Genomic DNA, 23,727 nt, shown 5'->3' on the forward strand with positions numbered 1-23,727 from the left:
TGTAAAAAATGCTTGTTTATTTTTAACACGGCATTGGATCAAAACGGGATGAGCCCAGCCCAATGAATTGTAATTTAACCCATGCTGGGTTGTTTCAACCCAAAATGCTGGGTAATTTTTACCCATTGTGGGTCAAATATAAACTTTTTTTGGATACTGTAACCCAGCTGCTGGTCTCGTACCTTTAAAAAAAAAAAAAACTGTGTATACAGGAGCACCTATTAAGATTCTTTTGTTTTTAAAATGTGCAATTAATGAATAGTTTCATATTTTTACATAATTTATTTACACACTAAAAATGCAGCCTTATTTTCAATCTAAAGATGGGTCAAAAGGGAACAACTCAAACCATTGGATTGTAATTTAACTAGAGCTGCAACTATCGACATTTTTTTCAACCGATTAATGACTTTTTAGATTAGTCGGATGTTTTATATATATATATATATATATATATATATATATATATATATATATATATATATATATATATACATATACATATACATATACATATACATATACATATACATATACATATACATATACACATATATATATATATATATATATATATATATATATATATATATATATATATATATATATATATATATATATATATATACACACACACAACATAAACAATAAAATAGGCATATATTAATAATTAAAATTAAATAAGTAAAATAAAATAAATCAATCTGAATAAGCATCAACCTTAATATTGAACATTTATATAAAAAAACTATAGAATGATCTTCGAATATTTAAAGGAACAGTATGTAAGAAATTGATATCAATTAATCATAAAATGGCCCTGATATGTCGCTAGACATTAAGAAATCATTATCATTTCAAATATTTATATCACTCACAACAGTGGTCTGGTCAGGATATTGTCCTTTAAAAAGTGGAGTTGCAGCCCTAAACTGATGTTTATGTTGTCATGTTGTGCATTGGCCACCAGTTGTGTGGTTGCAGTACCAGTTTTAGCCACAAGTTTTGTGATTGCAATACCAGTTTTGGCCACAATCATACATACTGTTCCTTTAATAAACAGCGTTTACACTCCTGCTACATTATGTAAATGCATTAAAGGAAGAAATACCTAACAGGACGAACTTCTGTAATATCTGTGCACATTTGCACAAAATAAGTTAGTTAGGAACTCTGCACTGCCAGCTGGCTTTCTCTGCACACAGTGACATCACTTAAGTCACTTTAGTTTTACAAGTGTGCAAAGCCATTGTATTTCGTCTCTGCTTAAAGTATTCCCACACTTGTGATCGCGTTTTAGCTGTTTCATGTGTTTTGATACTGATCGTCATTTCAAATGTAAACAGTGCGACGCATTTCTGGCAAATTGACAAAATTATGTAATCGACTAGGTCGACACATCGTTCCATCCCTATATTTAACCTTTGCTGGGTTGTTTCAACTCAAAATGTTGACAGATAAGTCACTTTGACTTGGACAAACTAGTGCAAATGAATTTACCCCATTTCAAAACACTCAAAAATCACTTACGATCCTAAATCAAAATGATCTAAATCTGTTCATAATTCTGTTTTAATACCCTCAATTCACTTAAACCTGCACCTCCATGGATATTAATTTTGCATTATTACCAATAAGTTGCTGGCAAATTCTTAATTATGAAACAAAGTAATAATGTTCACTAGCTAACTGGCCACTGGTGTGTGTGTTTGTGTGCAAGTTAAAAATCTCACCATTGCGATCAATAGCAAAAGGTGTATCCTGTGTAACAATCTCATAGTTGCAGATTTGGCTGTATTGTGGAGAACAATCCTGATCCCAGGCTTCCACTTGAAGGATGCTGTCGTAGATCTTGCCCTCGGTTACTGTAGCATGATATTGAGGTTCCCTGAACACTGGGGAGAACTCATTTACATCATCCACCTGGATATGCACCACTGCCCTATAATACAATCAGTGAGAGAAACAAAGAACCAGTCAGGGTGAAGAAAATGCAAGATGGTTACCATATTAAAGAGAAGTGCTAATAGTCCCAAGACATACATGCAACACCTCTGTGTATATATATATATATATATATATATATATATATATATATATATATATGAAGATTTTTATGCTCAACTAAAAAAAACTTTTTTACAGACTGAGATTTATCGCAAAGGCAAATATTGACAAAGTGATCGAAGCTCTGTGACAAGAAAAAAAGCAATCTCCAAAATTTGTCTTGGTAAAATTGTGCCCAAAATCGTACAGTGCACACCCGAAACGAATCTGCAACCTCTTTTGACATAACTAAATTATTTTGCGGTCATGCATCTTCCTAAATGGAGACATTAAGGTAATGGGACCTGCATTTGGATGATCCCGCCGAGGTCCTGCTCTCTGTGATTTCTCCTCTGCTCACACACACACACACACACACACACTATATCTCATTGTCAGGAGACATTCATCAGAACAGGCCAAGCTGTGAAATCAAAAGCAGTTCTTCATCTCTCTCACAGTAGAAGGTGCCTGAAGCAGGGCTCTCTAAAGTATTTCATCAGAGCTGTGTCTGTTCCAGCTGCTATTGTGAGAGAAATTGTTGGGCACATACAGTACTGAGCTTTCGGCAACTTTGTAAACATCTTGATGGTTCATCAATGCAGGGAAAGCCAAGACTGAGTGTGTAGTACGGCTAGAGGTTGTGTTTGTGTACGTGTGTGTGAACTACAGAAGTCCTGGAGTGCTTCCAGGGACAGAGAGAGCGAGCAAGAGAGAAAATCTTGAATCTTGAACGACTGAGACAGAGTAAGTCAGAGAGATGGAAAGACAGAGTAAGTCAGAGTCTGAGTGAACTGTGTGTGAGAGAGACAAAGAGAGAGGGTCAACTTAACCATATTTTAGAGAGAAATGTGACCCTGTCTGTGAAATCCAGGCTAAAGTCTAATAATCTAATTATGAGATTAAGATAATAGATCTTTGACATGATCTTCCTCGGTCAATATTAAAAGATATAAAGGTTGCGTTTTCACAGAATGTTCTTTACATCACAGGCACAGATCCATGGGAAAATAGATATTCTCAATTAATTTTAATCTAAAATGCTTTTGAAATTTGGGACCCTTTCTGATTGGTGGATCTCGCGAGTTGTAATATGTACTAGGGATGTGACGATGCATCGCGGTCCCCATTAAAAATAGCTGTGTGAAATCAATTCTGAATCGAAGGCTCCGATTCTGCGTTTCATGCACAGCTTGTGTATGCACTACGGCTTTGTGATCAGTAGGAAGTCCTTATCAATCTAAAATCACTATGAGTTTGAGGCGTTTATAACGTGCATTTAAAAAGCAACACTCGTCAAACACAATCATTCAAAATATTCTTTATTATCATTGAAATACCTGAAACAATCTGAAGAACAGTGATGTAAATATGCCTCTAGACATTAATTGAATAGTGTTTGTAATGGTACTTCTTCTGTGGCACAAATGGCGCTTCTGCACGAAAGCGCTTTTGGATGTGGTGGCATTTCACCGTAATTCATTAAAATTAATTTATTGAGAAAATGCGCATTTGCACGATTATTTGTCACAGCCCTAATATCTACAATATTTTGATGTATACCGTAAAACTTCAAATAATAGCCTAGTCCCAAATAGACGACTGTCTCTTTTAGACGCCTGGTGTGACAACAGGTTTGGGTAAATAAATGCCTGTCTCAAATAAAGGCCTGGTCTGTTTTTTAGTTTTGGGTTGTATTTAATCTTCTAAAACCCATCAGATCGTCTGTTTAAGCCAGTTCTATGGTGCAGATTGCACATGCTAAAGTTTTGATTACCGGTAGATGTCAAGTGACAGACGCAGTCGTTCCGTTACTCATCACTATGACAACACAACAAGGTTCGTCGTCAGGATTGCAGCGATGATGACAGTAGCGAAGTGGCAATTGGGAGAGTCAGGACTTTTCCGGGTGGGCCGGTAGTGTTTTGAGGCCGCTATTAATAGCCCGCCACACATTGTATTTCTCGCGCGGAAACACTATTTTTCATGTTTAATTTACTGCAGTGCCCAAAATGTATCTGGCCGCACTGCTCTCTCTATCAAGCCCGTCTCCCCTGGAGTTCTAGTCGAGCGAGCCAATCAAAAAAAAAGAAAGAGGCTACACAATAGCCAATCAGAAAATAGCACTGTTGTATCTGGGTAAGATTTCACGCAACAACCAATAAAAAAGCATATCCTTGTATGCTTTATTTATGCTGCCAATAATTTAATACTGTTATTCTTACACAAACTAATTTGTTAAACACATTCAAATTATAAATAAAACGTAATATGTGGTAACCTCCTGCTGTCATGCTGGAACAATTAAATTAAAAGGCTGTCTCTTATAGACGCCTGTCTCTTTTAGATGCCTGGTGTGACGATAGGTTTGGGAAAATAAAATCCCGGGCTATTATTTGAAGTTTTACGGTAAGCTGAATAAGGGACGCTTTACATATCACATCTAAAATTGCACCACTTGGGATCGGCAAAGGACCTCGAGCCGGGATTCGAACTTGGGTCGCCGGAAGTGCGTTTGCACCTTATGTCGGAGCGCTGCCCACTACACCATCGGCTCCGGCGAAATTAAGTTTTTTTAGGAAAACATTCCAAGAAATTTTTTTATTTAATAGACTTTATTAGACCCCAACAGTTTACAGTTTCAATGCATTTTAAAATTGCAGTTTCAATGCAGCTTCAAAGGACTCTAAACGATCCCAAACGAGGCTTAAGGGTCATTTTCGGCAATAATTTTTTTTTACTTTTAAACCACAACTTCTCAACTTGCACCAGCCTTGTGACGCGCCAGCGTGAAGTCTTAATTCCTTTAATATACAGTATCATGGAGGTTTTTTACTATTTTCACACAAGCAAATTAATTATTGTGTATCTACAAATGTAACAATCCTATAAAGTTTAAAATGGCATAAATATTTTATAAACAGCTATTAATCTAACACTATTCTAAATCCACCCCAAGTGACACTAGCTGGATTTCTATCACACAAATTTTATGGCCATTTTGAAGTATCGCATAAGAAACAAGTGATGGAAATGCCAAATTTGGAATAAAAATCCCTTATATCCAAAAAAGTTTTTTTGACTATTGTGAAAAAGAGTAAATGCAAATAATGGGAGATGAAAATGCATTTGCTGAATAAATCCTGACGTAGCAAACATTAACTGATTCCCCGCCAGCCATTTTTTGAAAAGTTACCCGCCAGCATTTTTTGTGATTTTCACAAAAGTTTCACAAAAAATCTTCCAGGAAAATTTTCTTCTAAAAATATACAAACATAAAAATAATATTATCAAATGAAAGAACAAACCATGTGCTTTCAAACAAAGAATAAACTAACAAACAAAACAAACTTTTTTTTGCCAATTTTGAAAAGATTTCCTTCACGTTTCAATGAAAACCCAGCTACTGATGTCAGAAAACCTACTTTACTGCCCTATAAAATATTGTTTTTCTTAATCATAATCAAACATAGTTTATTGTTCAAAAAACAATTATCTGAGGATACCTAGGGATATGAATAGACATAAAATATTTTTTTTTCCCTAAAAGTAACTCCACAGGAAATAGATAATGGTGTTACCCGTCAGCACAGCAATCGGTTTAACAGCTTTCTCTCATTGTGTTTCAGCTTCCAGAAATCTTACACAGCTTCATACTGCTTTAACTTTGATAATGAGAGGATGAATTAAACAGATTGATCATTTGCTCAGCAGGACTGCCACATCTAACATTACACAGAGGTTTGATGTGTACAAAAGAGCACAATGTGTAATAAAATGCTGCAAGGTTGGGCGGTGCATTATTTTGCTCCTCTTCCTTCAACTTGAACTACTATAAACACTAGCTTTTATCTTGAATTATTTACAGTAAATTGCAAAAGCTATTAGATATCAAAGCTGCTGGAAAATTAAGGTAAAACCATCATCTAAAGGCCGTTTTACACTGTATGCGGCAACAGCGAGTGTTTAGTTCTTTTTCAATAGGAGGCGTGCGGAAAGCTGCAAAACGGGGTTACAGAGGTGAAGCGGAGTTGGTCAACACACCTTGCTCGTGCACCCAAAATCCTATTCCTTCTCCGGATATGGTACTTCATGACAGGTGCCATTGAAGATAAACATATTTGCACTAAATGCTGCACAAAACGCTTCCAATACAAGAGAAAAGCTGAAGCCGTGCGGCGATTTTGCCGCTTACCGCGTACCGTGTGAAACGGCCATAATAGTACAGTACAAGTACTCAGCTTACAGGGTTCCCAACACTGTCTCATTGCAATTCTTACGTATTTTACGAGGTGGCTATTTTGTATTAAATTGTATAAACTTTGCCCATGTAATGTTGAGGTTAGGGGTGGGGTTTCGTTTTCTTTTTACTGTAATCGTACATTTTTGCACGATTAACTTTGTACGAATTCATAGAATTAACCAACTCGTATGTATATACTAATTCTCGTTAGATCAGGCTGGGGTTTCTATCTGCCCCAAATTGGCTTAAGGTGGTTGGTCTGATGAACTTTCAGGGGGTGAATCTGATTTTGACCATGCAGGACATCTTATTAAGTATAGGAGTTGTACATCTTAAATTCCCTGAAAACAATTGTCAAAAATCTGTTCCTACTCACTTGTGACTCTTCTTCCAGTTGGCTCCACTTGGGCTGGCTCCACAGTCATATGCCTGAATGATGAAGGTGTACTCCTTCTGTTGCTCGCAGTCGACAGGGCCCCGGGCCCTCAGCACCCCCTCACCCGACGTCCTATTCAACACCTCTGCCTCAAACGGAGCCTCCTGCCCGTGAATCTTAAATGCGCAGATCTCACCTGAAATAAAAAAACAAGACACGGGAGGTAAAATAAGTGACTGAGAAAACACGTAAATGGCTTTCTTTTCTCTGCCTGGCTCTCAACAAGCTATCATCTCTATAAATTTCACCCAGCAGGTTTGGCCCCCGACCCCACAGAAATAATAAAAGGACACGGTGTGCTTTTATAACTGAACCTGCTCATGCTGCGAAAGGAAAAATAACTATCTGCTTTTGTAATTGCCTCATTGCAGTGGCGGGATCGTATTGTGCAAGAAAGCATGGTGCTCATGTGTAACGTTTTGAATGCGGTAATGACTGTCTGTTTCGATATCATCTCTTTTGCTCTCATGCAGGCCGCCCCATTGGAAAAGAAATTATGTTATAGTAAAATATGTATTCCATATATGCTGATGATAATTGCAACAAGATACAGTTTATGTCTGCTATTCTAAATATATGCTTACAATATGTAGGATAGTGATGTTTACTATCACAGAAAGAACGCTGCGTGTGACATCATAAATGGTCGTCACCAGTCAAAATTTTTCATTTCTATGTAATGTGTGAAATTTGTACATGGTCCCTTAACGCAGAATTAAAGGCCCTGTCCCAAATGGCGCACTTCATGTGGACTTTCGGTCTCGTGGCCTTAAATTGCTCGTGCTCACTTAGTCTATGAGTCCGTAGGGCAGGGGTCGGCAAGTAACTTTGGCCGCGGGCCAATATTTTTTTTAGCCAGTAGATGGCGGGCCAGCTGCTGTTCCCACACTTACGTGTCTTATTCTGAATTAGCCTATAGGCTATCTGATCTTTTGTCAAGAAACATTGTCTTTATTTCCTATTTAAAATACGAAAGACAGCATTAAAAATAGCTAAAAACATGGTTATGGATCCGTGTATCATTCGTTTTTCAAATTAAAAACAAAAATGAAAAAATTAACCACCACGGGTTTTCTGATTGTGTGCTCAGATCAAAAAATGAATTACTGGATTTGACACATTTTTTATTTAACACCTTTACAGGCATAATATATCAATAAAAACATTTTTAATAAAAACAAGTAGGCTACTAGTGGTAACATATTACAGGCATTTATGCTCTCATGAAAGACTCTTACAGTCCGACTTTTGAACTTTATTCCTTTTTTTATTAATATTTATACGGGACCTAAGGTTAATGGAGGTCTGCGCTGGACTGTTTTTTTTTTGTCCAGCTCCCACAAGAATCTATTCAGTAAACCGCTTAAAATACACTCTGTGTTCACTTGCTTTATTTCCCGACCTGACGGGTCCGCAAAACTTAACGTTAGATCTCGTTTCCAGAATCTCACATTCAAATGTCTCTAACGAAAAGAGAGAGATGAAGTAACCTATAACAATTATAAATGCTATACAAAAATTGTGTTCGTGCCAATATAAATATTATTTTAACATTGTACTGTCAGCAGAGAAAAAATAATGAAATATAAATAATAAATTAAATAGGACAAAGCCTCTCACTCAAATTTCTAACCAGCATAAACCGAAACCATTGTTGGTTGCAGAGTTGCTGTCCAAACAAATTGCTCCTTTGCCAATAACGTTTTAAACGGAGGCAAAGATCAAATAACTGTGCGTTAGGAAAATGAATAATGGCTTTATTTTAATAGACATGTAAAACCATAATTTGGCGGATTTTTAATTTTTTACGAATTTGGCTGCCCATTTAGTCATAATAATTAACGGTAAACGAACTTGACTTGCTGTTCTCGAAGGCAGGTCGAACCTTAAGGTCGGGCTCGAGCCCCATGTTCAAGTAACAGAACAGAAGAAAAAAAATGAGTAGTGAATGAGACGATGAGAAGGAGGAGTTGCAGCTATGCGCGGAGGCATGGAGACTCCCGTTTACGTTTACCACATGTTTTTAATAGTGATTGACACAGGACTGTTTCCTTTCAAATCTACGTTAAAAGTGAACTAGTTAAAATATTACTGCAGTAAAAGAGTTTATTTTGTATCATATTTTATTGTGGTTTCTAAAAGCCTGCAATTACTTTTCAGTCATTTGCGATGTCACGGAGATTATGTCTTCACGCGTGCATTGACATGATTTGCGAGGTAAATTTGCAAATGATTCATGAATTCATACCTCTGCAATTATTATAGTTATGATCGCGGATGCGCTGGTAGAGAAAGAGAACGAGAAACGGCGGCCCGTTAAGATTAAACTATTACGTAGCTATTATACGCATTTTTGGGCTAGACCTCTGGGCTAGAGGAAGAGTTTTGTGCAGCATTTAGTGCAAATATTTTTTATCTAATACATATTATTTATCAGTGTGTTATACGCGAAAAATAATAATGAAAAAAGTTCAAAAGTCGGACTGTAAGCGAATGAGACCTAAAGGAAAGCATGGTTGCTATTAAAACCCTTATTTAAATGTAATCTGTTAGTACCTGATCTGTTTAAAATTATTTCATTGGTATATGTCTGCTAATTAAGGTGTTCAATTAAAATTTGTCCGAACCCGTTTTCATTCATTTTTTTTATTTTTGATCTGAGCGCACATTCGGAATTGATTTGATTTTAGTTCAGGAAATAAATAATAGAAAACAAGTCGTTTTTCTTTATTTTCTTTTTGGTTTTGATAAAAAAAAACGAATGAAGGAATGATACACGGGGCCATTTTTGTTAACTGTTATTGTAAAATAAAAGTAGTATTTGATAAAAAAAATTATAAAAAAACGGACCTAAAAAATAGTCCGACGGGCCAGAAAATATTGCTGTCGGGCCACTTTTGGCCCGCGGGCCGCCAGTTGCCGACCCCTGCCGTAGGGTGTCCCATCTGTCATTTTTACGCTCCGAAGTGTGCTCATCAGTGCCCCCATTGCACCCTTGATGCGGGCTTCGCCAAAGTCCTTGCCAAAGAACAATCAGACGACGGATGGGAGGAGTCACACTTATGGGTAACTTCTCTTCCTATTTCCGGTGTGACGCTTGAGTCTGTCCCAAAATACGACTCCGGTGCACTCTTGTGGATTCGCGTCAAGGGTCCCAAAGGTCGGCACTACATGATGTCATCAAAGTGTGGACTCTGAGGAAGTCCATGGGCCCTATTTTAACGATCTGAAGCGCAAGTGCGAAGCGCAATGCACAAGTGACTTTGTGGGCGGATCTTGGGCGTTGTTGCTATTTTCCCGGCGGGAGAAATAACTCTTGCGCCAGGCGCAAATCAATAAGGGTTTGGTCTGAAGTAGGTTCATTATTCATAGGTGTGGTTTGGGCATAACGTCAAATAAACCAATCAGAACGCTATCCAACATTCCCTTTAAACGCAAGGGCGGAAGTTCCATGGCGGGTTGCTATTATTATGACGGATTTACCAGGCGCACGCCAGGAGCGGTTCACAGCCGAGGAGACCGACGTTCTTGTAAGAGCAGTCAAAGACAAAGAAGTTGTTTTGTATGGGGATAGGAGAAATCCGCCCAAATCAGCGTCGGTTAAACAGGCGTGAGAGGAAATAGCCACAATTGTCTCATCACCTCACATCCCCATCGTTGCGCCAAGCGCTACAAAGATGTCAGGAGACGGGGGAATCCCAAGCTTGCCAGCATAAATCGGGCACGCCGTGTAACGGGAGGTGGATCTGCCTCAGGACCTGACGCCAGCAGAGGACATCGCTGAAAGGGTTTGGGGGCTTTGATATCGGACCCAAGAAACGCAAGCAAGGTCCAACCCCAAAGTACACTTACAAATCAAGTTCATATACATTAAGGTTTCTTATGAAAATATTTTAATCGTTATTTGCATGAGAATTTTTTAACACAGCCACACAATAAATAAAAACTATCACCACAATGCTCACCACTATGATTTACCTTATCTCATGTGTTAATAGTTTTTATTATAGCAATTTATGATTTGCAAAAATAACTGTTGCATCTGTGTAGATTAGATAAGCAAAGTGTGTGCCCGTTGTGCACGCTATCCATTATAGTCAAGCATGCGCCCTTAAAATAGCATAATGAACAACGAGCAATGCGCCACTAACTTTAGACTAGTTTTTCTGTTCAGTGGCGCAATTGTTTTTTGAAACTGCAAAATAGCATCAGGGATGGTTTGCGCCGCAACACGCCTCCTTTTTTGCGCTGAACCGCCCAGGGAGCGCAGGTTCATTCCCTAGTTTGCCGACGTGCGTCTGTGGAGGGAAAAACCCGCTGTGCGCCGGTGCAAAATACGAATGATACATGCGTCACTGACAAAGTCAATTGCGCTGGGTGCAAGATAGGGCCCCATAAGTCCAAAGTGTGCCATTTGGGACAGGGACAAAGTCAATTTTTTACTTGTTTGCAAGGGGCTGCATACAGTGCACATGACCCAATTTTCTTCATTAGAAGACAGCGCACTGCTTCATTTTTAAAACCTTGCATACATTGCGCTTATAGGAGTATGTAGGCCACGAGAGGTATTGAAATTTGTTGTAATGTGCATGTGTTGAAGGCAAGTTTTGCACTATGCAAATGAACTATGTTATTTAAGGCTGTGTGTTCGACTGTGCACGTAAAAAAGACCATATGGCTTTACCCATCATTTTCCAATATTTATTTCACTAAAGTGGACTTTACTTTTATCCAAAGTGACTTACAGTACATCACAAGGTATACATAATTTTTTATCAGCATGTGTTCCCTGGGTTCGAACTAGGGCTGGGCAAAAAACGATTTTTTGATTAATCTTTTTTCCATGGTCGATAATATAATATAATATAATATAATATAATATAATATAATATAATATAATATAATATAATATAATATAATATAATATAATTAATATAATATAATATAATATAATATAATATTATATAATATAATATATAATCTATATTCATTGATAGCTTGTGAATCGAAATCGAATCGATCTGGAACATCTGAATCGATACCCAGCCCTAGTTTGAACCCATGACCTTTTGTGCATAATGCTCTGAGCAATACAGAAGCACAACTTATGCATTTGTGTGATACTATACTGATAATCGATTTACTGTACCGTGCATTTTAAGGCGGGGTGCATGATTTTTGAAAAACACAAAGGAGTCAGGCCGAGAACCAAAACACTTGTAGCCAATCAGCAGTAAGGGGCATGTCTACCAACCAACATCATTGCCTGGGTTGCGTATGTGTGGGGCGGGTCTATTAAAAGAAGGTCCAGATTCTTTTAGGGTAGGGGCGTATTTGTTTAGGTGATTTCAAATGTCACATTGGCTTTCAGAGATCATGCATGACTTTAAATGATGACTTTAAGATATTTTTTCATCAGTATGTGTGCTCCCTGCGACCGAACCTGTGGCCCATGCACAGTTAACAGGACAGTTAACTCCTTAACTAAGGTATGTTAATTTCCAATTATCAACCACAAGCAGATTTAACCACACAATGCACTAAGGAAAAGTTTCTGTTGCATCGCCTGCTGTCAGTAGGTGCGTTAATTTAGTAAATGCTCCTATGGGTATGGCTGTGAAGAATCTTTTGTAGCACCTTTATTTTAGTGTATGGTCGTATGATGATTTGTTAGACTTTGGTGTACCAGGGTCTAAAAATTATGTTGGTTTGTGCCTTTCAATTCAGACATGCTTCACTACTTTTAAGCTGGTCTGTACCATAGTGCAGGTCTGTCCACACAACCAAAGATAATGTTGACACACAATCTGTTGACAGTACAATAACTCAGGGACCACAAAAAAGGACATTGTCTTGCCACTATATCTATATTCATGGGTCCTTTCTTGGCAGCAGTGTGTCTATCTGGCCACAGCAGCTCTTTAAGGGATTTGGAAAATGACCAAAAAAAGAAAAAAAAAACATGGGAACTCTGACCCTGAGACCGCTGATATCACTTAAACCTCAGCAGGTCTCGGGAGCAAACAGCAACGTGCCGTTACGCTGTGTGCTCAAGCCTGCTGTTGCGGGCAGATAAGCCTAACTTCTTTCCACACAGTCTATCCACTCTATTCTCTCTCAATTTCTTTTTTCATTATATTCTTTTTTCGTTTTAAGCAGATCTGATTCACCTCTCTAAAACTCTCCCTTATCCCTGAACTCCGAAATCACAATTCATCGTCCACAGTCCACATTCCTGTCGTTAAAATTTCCTCTTTCTATTACGTAGCTTCACAATGCTTTATCCGAATTAAAACATGCAGCACAATGGGACGGTGCACGGAGGTGTGTGGCGGCAGAAATAAAACATAAAAGCGCATCAGGCGGCGGAGTTGGGGTGCCAAAGCTTTTCCGAACAATCGTTCGATGAGAAAACGTGAAAAGCTTAGGTAAAAAAAAAACAAAAACACAAGACCACAAAAAATGAAAAATAAAATCACTTCAAACTTAAAGCTCGGGAGTCAGGGGTAAACCCATTTTCCGCTCCGTCTGTTTCTGCAAATGCATTTTCCAGATTCAATTGGAGAAGGAGCAAACGGGTCAAACCATACAGCATGGGAAGTTTGAACAATGCTGATGTATAAGCACAAGGTAACGACAGAGGTAACTGTGGTCTAATTTCCATCACGTCTCCAAAACGACAGCTCGTAACATGCCATGCTCCTCTAGTACATGTAAACATGCGGTGAGCATTAAGGATGCTAAACTCTTTCGGGGTCTCCTTTTAAAGCACCAAGGAAGTATGAAATCGGGCCGACAGATGTGCCATTTTTTAATACCACATCACATGAGCTTTGGGAGTGTAAAGCAGGGAGTGCGGGTAAGCCAATTTGAAACTAATGAATGAAACCATCCATGTAATATTTGGACTGCTTACTGCTGGAATTCATTTGTATCAGGGTAGTTTACGAGCAACTGAAGCAGTACACTCCAGAGACCTGGATGACCTCCATCTTGTAAACCAATTCGTTTGGCTGTTTGGTATTTGGAAAGAGTGTACACTGCTGCATGAGGCAAAGATAGATCACAGATCTTAGAGTTTGAGTCATAATATTTAAAGAAACAACTGAATGCATGGCTGTCTGAGATGGTTTATGGTGAATTGAGGCAGCTTAACAACATTTTCAGGCGGTTTTGTTGCCAGTGTGTGATGCCAAATGTGTGTTGCCAATTTGTATTTGGCAAATAATTTTTTTTCACCTTTTTTAAGCACCAACCTTGCAAAGTATTGTATGATTTCTCCAAATGTGCATTTAATATCTACAATCTCTAATATTTAAAATTAATATATAATTAGTTTTCTCTGTTTAATTAAAATGGTCTACCAGCACGAACCAAAATACTTTTTTTGAAAACAGGCTCATTTTCCAGCTCCCCTAAAGTTAAACATTTGATTTTTACCGTTTTGAAATCCATTCAGCTGATCTCCGGGTCTGGCGCTAGCACTTTTAGCATAGCTTAGCACAATCCATTGAATCTGATTAAACCATTAGCATCGCGCTAAAAAAATAACCAAAGAGTTTCAATATTTTCCTATTTAAAACTTGACTCTTCTGTAGTTACATCGTGTACTAAGATCGACGGAAATTAAAAGTTGCGATTTTCTAGGCAGATATGGCTAGGAACTATACTCTCAAACTGCCGTAATAATCGTGGACTTTGCTGCTGTAACATGGCTGCAGCAGGCGTAGTGATATTACACACTGCCCGAAAATAGTTCCCTGCCATTAAAAATGGCCAAGGGGACTATTTTCGCGCAAAAAAAATAACCAAAGAGTTTCAATATTTTTCCTATTTAAAACTTGACTCTTCTGTAGTTACATTGTGCACTAAGATCGACGGAAATTAAAAGTTGCGATTTTCTAGTCAGATATGGCTAGGAACTATACTCTCAAACTGGCGTAATAATCAGTGACTTTGCTGCTGTAACATGGCTGCAGCAGGCGTAGTGATATTACACAATGCCCGAAAATAGTCCCCTGCCATTGAAAGTAGCCAAGGGGACTATTTTCGGGCAGTGCGTAATATCACTACGCTTGCTGCAGCCATGTTACATCAGCAAAGTCCTTGATTATTATGCCAGAATGAGAGTATGCTAATGGTCTAATCAGATTCAATGAATTGTGCTAAGCCAGGGGCGTTGCTAGACATAAAGCTCTACTGGGGCACAGGCCCCCCCATTTTTTTTTTTTTTACTTTTTCTTGAAAGCCTGCGGTGTGCAAGATACAATTTCCTTTGCTTAACCCACTATTCCAACATTGCAACAAGTACTGGGAAAGACAAACATTTATTTAAAAATATTTAAGTATCATCTTCATATATACATATATACAACATAATTAACATGTCTTAAGGCATAAAATGTTTGGAAATAATGGCTGGAGAGAAAAAAATGTTATGCACATTTTCATTTTACATAACAATGATTAATAACTTCTTTTTTTATTTTTAAGAATATTTTCATTTTATGACTACTAAAAAATCTATCTTAGTTACTGCTAACTGATTATGTAATGACCTAGAGCTAGTGAACTAAATATTAATTTCATATCTGAAAATACAGAACAGTATAACACAGTTTTTGTATGTGAACAAAGCAATTTTATAGACTATTGACAGAGGTTTTCCTGAAATTTTCCCTCTAATGTTTAAGCCCTGACAGGGTAGGATGTTATGTGTCTTTACTCCCTTAAATTCATCATCTCTCATTTTTCCTTCCCTTTTCCTGCTTTGCACAAAACATTTCTGATGTTCATCACATGCGTCAATGAGGTTTTCATTATTATTTAGAAACTTACTTTAGTCTCGCCATGTTTTCATAAACCAACTCAATCGCGTGTACTTTGTATGCGGCTGCGCACGGCAAAACAGTCGCGTGCACGCCTCAATTCATGTCCGCGTCCGCGCACCCATTCATGTCTGTGCCCGGACGCGGACATGAATTGAGGCGTGCACGCGTCAGTGCGACTGTTGCGTCGATTTTTCAAACGTGAATTGGGTAACTACATTGCATATAGATCCGTTTTGCCGCGATTGTCTTTGTAAAGGAATAAACTAGTTAACTGCTAAAATGTAAACTTGAGATTTACACAGGGGCACAAAAGATTTACACTGGGGCACGTGCCCCAGTAAAAGGGGTCTAGCGACGCCCCTGTGCTAAGCTATGCTAAAAGTGCGAGCGCCAGATCCGGAGATCAGCTGAATAGATTTCAAAACGGTAAAAATCAAATGTTTAACTCTAGGGGAGATGGAAAATGAGCATTTAAAAAAAAAAAAGTGGAATGTCCCTTTAACCAATGTGGCCCACAGCTAGTACAATATTTTTTAGCATTCGTATTTCTTTACTGTGTTGTTTAATTTTTCATTTCCTTCTACAATATTTTTAGGCTGAGCGGATGTAAATTGTAGTAGATTAAAACCCTGCTCACGAAAGACCATCAGCGGGCAAAGACTTGATTTGTCCGACCCTTCAGAGATACTTTTGGTCGGCCCCCTGTTCCATTTCTTTAATTACTCTCTGGATTACATTCTTCACTAATAGCTCTCTCTCTCTTGCCCCCCCCATCATTTATTTTCTGCTCTCTTTTACTTTTTAACAGACACACACATTTATGCACAATCTATAATCCTTGTTGTGCTGTGAAAGGTTCAGGTGCTGTTGAGGGCTGCTCTTCACTCCTCTCAACCTCTTTTATCTCTTTCCAGTCCCTAAGTGTGCATATATCTGTGTCTGGATGGGGTAATGGTCCCATCAAGAGTGTGAAAAGAGCCTGAGGACGGACCGGTGCGCATCGAATCATTAGTCATTTTTAGCACCGACATATCCACGTAGTTTAACATTGATTTACTGTAGACGCACAGAAGACTCACACGTACACACACACAAAGATAAAGGCTAAAGTATAATCCTACAGTGTGAAACGCTGTTATATTGTCACAGTATGTATTATTGGACAGGCCAAACGAGGAAAGAAGAGAGATAAAGAGCAGACTCTGCTGCATCAACCGCTCATTCATATAGTGCGACTGTAAGCGGCTCTTGCAAAGGTCATTTTGTAGAGAATGTCAAGTCATAGAGCACATATGGCTGAACATTTGGGAGGAGTGTTTGCTTTTGACATTCAAAAGGGAAGCAGAGATCACGAAAGGCCTTGGCAAGATGCCCCTTTCTTCTTTTCTTCCCTTTCCTCCTAGAGAAAGATCCTTTCGCGTTCAGCATTTCTTCCTTCCCTCATTGACTTCCTAACTTTCCCTACTGTTCATTTTTTCAGTCTTTTCTGCTGTCAGGGAACATTACAATGTAAAGTATTGGCCTAATTTTTAACACCGTTCAAAACCTAAAGGTGCCTTTTTATTATTTAATACAGAAGGATCAAATGAGCTCCTAAAGGGGATTTCATTAAGGTAGAGAAACCACTCATTGCATTTTTGGAGATAGCAGAGTCATCTATTTGATCCTTTTATAAAAATAATAATAAACCGTGTCTTGTCATGGCCATTTTTTACACTCCCCTCTACAATCAGGAGCACAGGGCAGTGCCAGTCTGTATACACAAGCTATGCACTTTCGGAAATAAAGCTACAAGAAGGTACAGAGGCAGTCTTTACATAGAGGCATAGGTAGGCCGCTGCTTGGGGCCCCCTACCAGCGGTCATATTAGGTGGGCCCCCAACAAACCTAATAAATAAATAAATGAAACCCTTATCAATATGAACACTTCAAAAGCATTGTTAATTGTTTTAATATTCTTAGGAAATACGTTGAAAGTTTAAAATAGTTGTTAAAATGTCCAGTTCATGTTTTATTTGTCACTACACACATACATCTTCTTCTTTCACAATGAAATGGACTAGTCCGTAACGGTGCGCACTGCGTGGGACGAAAGATAAACAGAAGGGCAAATGTTGAGTCTTCATTTGGCCACAACTTTCTCTGTGTTTCAGCAAATGGAATGATTTTTGGTGATAAATATTTTGAAACATATTTTGGGAAAATGCTTTGAAAATGTTTAAAAAAACTCAACAATACAATGTGGGCAAATTCACAACCCTTTCGTTATGTTTGTAAAGAACACATCCATTAAATTAAACTGCTGTAAAAATCAGATAAATATATATTTTTTTGGCATAACATTTTTTTATTTCTCTTTTAAAGATCGGATGTGGGGCCCATACATACCTTCAACTTGGGCCCCCAATTTGCTAAATCCACCAATAAGAAGGTACCAAAGTTGACACTTGGGCGGTGCCTTTTCAAAAAGTAAAATTTTGTAAATACTGGTTCCTCAAAGGTACATATCTGTACCCAATGACAACTTTTGTACCTTTTTTGTGCAAGTAATGTAGCAAGGGGCACCCATGCTATTAAAGGGGACATTTTACAAGAATTTATTTTAAAATAAATCTTTGGTGTCCACAGATAATTTATTATAACATGTTAAAATTGCCACTTTGTAGGTGTGAGAAGAAATTAGCCGTTTTGGGTGTGTCCTTTAAAATGGAAATGAGATTAAGGGGCGGTATTTCGATAACCTATTTTTTCACATGCTTGTAGAGAATGGGTTAATATATTGTTTAATATAAATTATTCTATATATATATATTCTATATCTATATATAATACTGTGCAAAAGCTTTTTTGTTTTAGCAAAGTTTTAATGTCCATTCATTTTTTTTCTCACTCTTTTTAATGATACAAACAGAAAATACAGGAAATATGTACACAATATTAAAAACAAAACAATTTTCAGAACTAAATATCTTCTTCAGGCATCAGTCAGTATTTAGTGTGACCTCTCTTGGCACGAAACGCATCTTGAGCTTTTTTGAGGAGACTGAAGTCCTGAAGTCATTTGATTAGTATTAGAAATTAGGATTTAATTTCATTTAGGTTTAAGAGATCCTGCAGTTGCCTGCTATTGCTCAAGTGGAAGGGAAGTTTTTACCCCTAATACTTAACACTAAATTTTGCACTAAATTTATTTTACCTGCACAGTTGTTCACTTCACTGATTTGCACTATATTTGTCATTTGCCTTGCACTGCTTTATTTAACTATATTTTTTTATTTTATTATAAGCCTTTGTTTTCTTCTTTTTTCATATTCCCTTATTGTATAGTTGTTTCTACAATTTATATTTGTTCTAGATTTTTAGGCTTTAATTTAAATATTATCTGTAAGAACCGGGGTCTGAGAGTAACGCAATTTCGATTCTCTGCATGTATGTACTGTATATGTGGAAAATTGACAATAAAGCATACTTGAACTTAAAGGAACAGTATGTAGGATTGTGGCCAAAACTGGTATTGCAATCACAAAACTTGTGGCTAAAACTGGTACTGCAATCACACAACTTGTGGCCAATACACAAAATGACAACATAAACATCAGTTGAGGGCTGCAACTCCACTTTTTAAATGACAATATCCTGGCCAGACCACTGTTGCCAGTAATATAAGTATTTGAAATGAAAATGATTTCTTAATGTCTAATGACATATCAGGGCAATTTTATGATTAATTTAAATAAATTTCTTACATACTGTTCCTTTAACAATAAACAGTATAAACGTATAAGCTGTATATGTGTCAAAGTGTCAATACTACATACACATTTTCTGTATTTTCTGGTTGTATTTTAATAAAGAGACTGAGAAACTGAGAAAGGGTAAACTACTTTGCTCATAAGGCTTGAGGGATGGATGGTACAAGTCCACCATTTGAAAACCACACACAGTTTTGTTTAGGGCCCCCAGAAGGCTAAGACTAGCACTGGATCACCCTGCTGGATCACTGCAGACCAATCATGTTTATTTTTCTTGAAGCTTTGGTAATGGAGGAGTGTATTTATCTTAATTGATCTTGTAAAGTTCTGGCACCACAATAAGTCTTTGGTAGTACAAAACTGTGCTTTTGTTGCTCAGCCCTTCGACCACCACAAAGCCAAGAGAGGTAGTAAAGGAATAAAAATGATTCCTTAAAACTTTTGCAAGGCACTTAGAAGATAAAATACCTAATTGCCAATACTACCCTTAGTTTCATTATCTCTTTCAAAGGGGTCACATAATCAATCAGACATGGTAGTAGCCAACCAGTGACACATGGGTATAAAACATTTTAAGTTCCATTAAAAGATATTTTAATTGAGTGCTAGTGGATTATGCAATTGTTATGCCAACTCCATCACTGCTTAGAACACCATCAAAATCTCATCACATAAAACGCTTATCAAGATAACATTCCATAAATCATCATCAATGCATAGAACACTATCATGATGTCATCCAAAAGAAAACCATCATGATGTCATCACAGAACATCATCACTGTATAGAACACTATCATGCTGTCATCACAGAACATCATCACTGCATAGAACACTATCATGATGTCATCCAAAAGAAAACCATCATGATGTCATCACAGAACATCATCACAATAGCATTGCATGGAATACAATCATGATAGCATTTTGTAGCAAACCATTATGATCGCCAATCCCAATTTCCACAACTTTTGACCAGTAAATTTCCATGAATATTCTTTCAATTTTCCAGACACTCGTAATTAATAAATTAAGATATTTTGTTAAATTACTCTATAGACGGTTTCTGCAGAAGCAAATATAAACAAATGGCTTTTGTGGCCCAAACCAAACTTACGGTAGACTTCCGCATAGAATCAATAATAAAATAAAATCCTTGTTGCACTTAAATTTTTACGTTTTATCAACTTAAATTTACAATTAATTTCAACTTTCTTGAATAGTAAGGAGTTGGTATAAATTTTAAAAATTAAGCTGAATTAGCTTTTAAGTTATTTTTTTTATTTATATCAACCCCTCACTAATCAAGAAAGTTTAAATTAAATGAAATTTCAAATTGATTAAACTTAAACATTTAAGTGCAACAAGGAATTTGTATATTGCAGATGATTTTGTGTAGAAAGCAAAATAAATAAGTAAATTATCTTCAAACATAGCTAAAGTGTACCAACTACTACACTGAGATAAGGGTGTACTCTCACTATCCAAATCAAACCGGGATTGGGCGCCTTTGACCCCCAAAGCCTGGTTCGTTTGACAAGTGTGATCGCTTTATACCGTGCCTGGCCGCAGATTGGTTAATCGTGCCCTGGCCGGGTTGCAGAGGTGGACCTTCACACAGATCTTTGGTCCCAGAAAATACCCATAAAATTGCCAGACAAGATTCTATGTGAACGCAAACACGTGCCGTAAATCTTCTGGGATCGTTGCCGGAAAGAGGACCCAGAAAGATACCCGGAAAACCCTCTATGTGAACAAGAAGCCGAAACAATGCCGTAATGGGCGTGTCCTGTAAGGACGTGCGTGTCATCACAACAAAAGCTATGGTTCAGCTCTTTAAAACGAGAGATTTACATGCAGATCAACATTCATGACGAGAAATGTCGCAAACTAAACTGAAGCATTTATAAGGAGATTATTAATGACACGCATAAACAATGCTGGGCATGCCGTGGTGAGGAAGCGCAGGTCATGGCAACATGAAGTTGGTTCAACTCTTTAAAACGAGAGATTTACATGCAGATCAACATTCACGACGAGATATATCACAAACTGGACTGACGCAGATATCAGGTAAGTTAGCTAGTCACTTTCCGCGCTGAAGCGAAGATCATTCAGCAGCATAAAGAGTTTCGCGTCACATGCTCATTTGAGCTTATAATAAACAAAAATGCCTGCGCGTCATCCCAACAAGATATAATGACGAAAGCGCAATAAAAGTACAGTGTGAGTGCGTGCTTCTGGGGGAGTAGGGAGAGGGTACAATCGCGCTGGGGCATGGTTTGGTTTGGATAATATGAGTGCACCCTAACATTACTGTGTAAAATTAACTTGGCTACGGATCCTTGAATTTTGCCTGGCTGCCAAATCCGCACAGTGGTGATCCATGCACACTTTCTCCATTCGTCTTTTGGAAACCAACATTTTTTTAATATCAAAAGGTGTTTGTTCAAGAGGTCAGTTTAGTCACAAGTCAGACCGATAAACAAGCACAGACTGGAAGATAACTATGGGCCAGGCGTAAATGCTATAGCGACAACAGATGAAAAATTTCAGCTATTTAAATGTTTAGAGCTCATCATAACTGGCAATAGTTTTAGAGTCGTTTTAATACCACTTTACTGTAAGAACCACATAAATTAACCCGCACAATGATAATGTAGGACAGAAGTGTGTAACTTTGGTCAAACGTCCAGTTCAGTCACCAGTTAAAAGGTGTAAAGTAAGTCAATGTGACATCTGATTTTTACTGGCTCTCAAACGCAAGAGAATTTGAAAGAGGTGTTGAGGCTGTGAAAGGTAGAGTGTCCCAATGGAGAAACTACAGCCCGAGCCTGGAGTGCTTATCTTATTGATTTACAGTGTGTGAAATGCAGGAGACCAAAGACTATAAATACATTTGGGCGACCTCCCTTGGGCTATTTCTCTTGTTTGCTTTTCCATACCCATTCCAGACGTTCCCAGTTCATAAATTAATTACTCAACAAGAAAATCTGTTGTCCGGATGGACTGAATTTCACACCGTTGGGCTCAAAGCGCTCATTCTCTGCTCGACCAGCCTTGAGAATTGAACCTCCCAGTATGCGATTCACCAACATCCCCCTTGACAGCTTCTTTGTTGCCACGGTCACAGGTTAACGCACTCCGAAGCTAGCAGCTAACGCTCATACCTCTCTTTTAGGTTACAACAGGCACAGGCAGTGTACCACAGTAGCTAAACATTATATCCTATAATACATTGTGATGGTCGAGTAATTCTGTACTGGTGTGAGCATTCGCTCGACACTGTTAGGCCTGCGGTGAAACTATTACACTGTTGTTTTGCAGTACTACTCTTTGAAACATGTTGTTTTAGACTAATAAAAGGCATGCTTGGGCCAAACAGCACCGTTTGGGAAACTATTTTGTTATATAGCATGTTATAGTCATCATAACAATGCATGTCAGATGGAGATGCTTCTAAAAGGTAGTGTGGGTAGTTTTTGTTTTTTGCTATTTTGATGTGTATCTATTTAAAAATAACATCAAAAGGTTTCTTAAACAGAAGTTCAACTGGAATAAAATGCAATAAATTAGTAGCTCTGAAACACTTAGAGAAAGACTAAAGTATGAAAACATTTTAGATGTACGTGCTTAACCTTATATGGTGCTCATTATGCCACAACAAATAAATATTTTTTGACATACAGTAGCTTAAATAACAAAATTAAAGAGATTCTTTAAAAACAAAAAGATTAGAATGTGTTCAAACAAATAAATAACACAAATAAGGCAACATGGATCGTTCATTAAATAGAGAATCACTGGAAACAATGATGCAATATAATACAATACAATACAATAATACATAAGCATCTTACAGCGTCTGAGATGTTTCTCATGAGAAAGAAACCCAGAAATCCTTCATAATCTATATGACACGTGTTTCCCACAAACTTTTAGTTTATTTGTCACAGTTTACAGGTGGCAATTTACCTGGTAGAGCTGTAGAGATATATGGGAAACAGTGGACCAGAGGTTCAAAGATGACAAAAATTTCACAACTGTGCTAGATTAGCCTGCAATCAAACATCAAGACTAGTTAAAATATATTAAGTAATGATTTCATGGAAATCAATGGGAACTCAAATATCCCTCATTAAATTGATTTCAACTAAATTTTTAGTTCTTATTAGCAATAAAATTCCTCCGGTCAGCTGCCCAATCATGTACAGTAATTCACATCTATTAAAGGGATACTCAAGCCAAATATCAAAATTAGCCCATGATTTACTCACCCTCAAGTAATCCGAGATACATACCCATCAGCAAACACATTTAGAGTTATTTTAGTAAATGTCTTTGCTCTTCCAAGCTTTGTTATGGTAGAAAACAGGGATCAGGGATAAACTTTTAACTTTAAAGGATTAGTCCATTTTCT

At 37.6% G+C, this 23,727-nt stretch overlaps 1 protein-coding gene across 1 annotated transcript in view; it reads right to left on the reverse strand.

The window, feature by feature from the left end:
- Positions 1 to 23,727, reverse strand: part of clstn2a (calsyntenin 2a) — a 316,111-nt gene that overhangs the window by 105,023 nt on the left and 187,361 nt on the right. Inside the window, exons 3-4 of the mRNA XM_065267246.2 lie at positions 6,666 to 6,861; positions 1,734 to 1,942 (exon numbers count right to left, since the gene is read on the reverse strand). Coding sequence (XP_065123318.1) covers positions 1,734 to 1,942; positions 6,666 to 6,861 — 405 coding nt within the window. The remainder of the gene's footprint in view (positions 1 to 1,733; positions 1,943 to 6,665; positions 6,862 to 23,727) is intronic.

The sequence above is a fragment of the Paramisgurnus dabryanus genome, chromosome 6, assembly GCF_030506205.2.
Source record: "Paramisgurnus dabryanus chromosome 6, PD_genome_1.1, whole genome shotgun sequence".
Lineage (NCBI taxonomy): Eukaryota > Metazoa > Chordata > Actinopteri > Cypriniformes > Cobitidae > Paramisgurnus > Paramisgurnus dabryanus.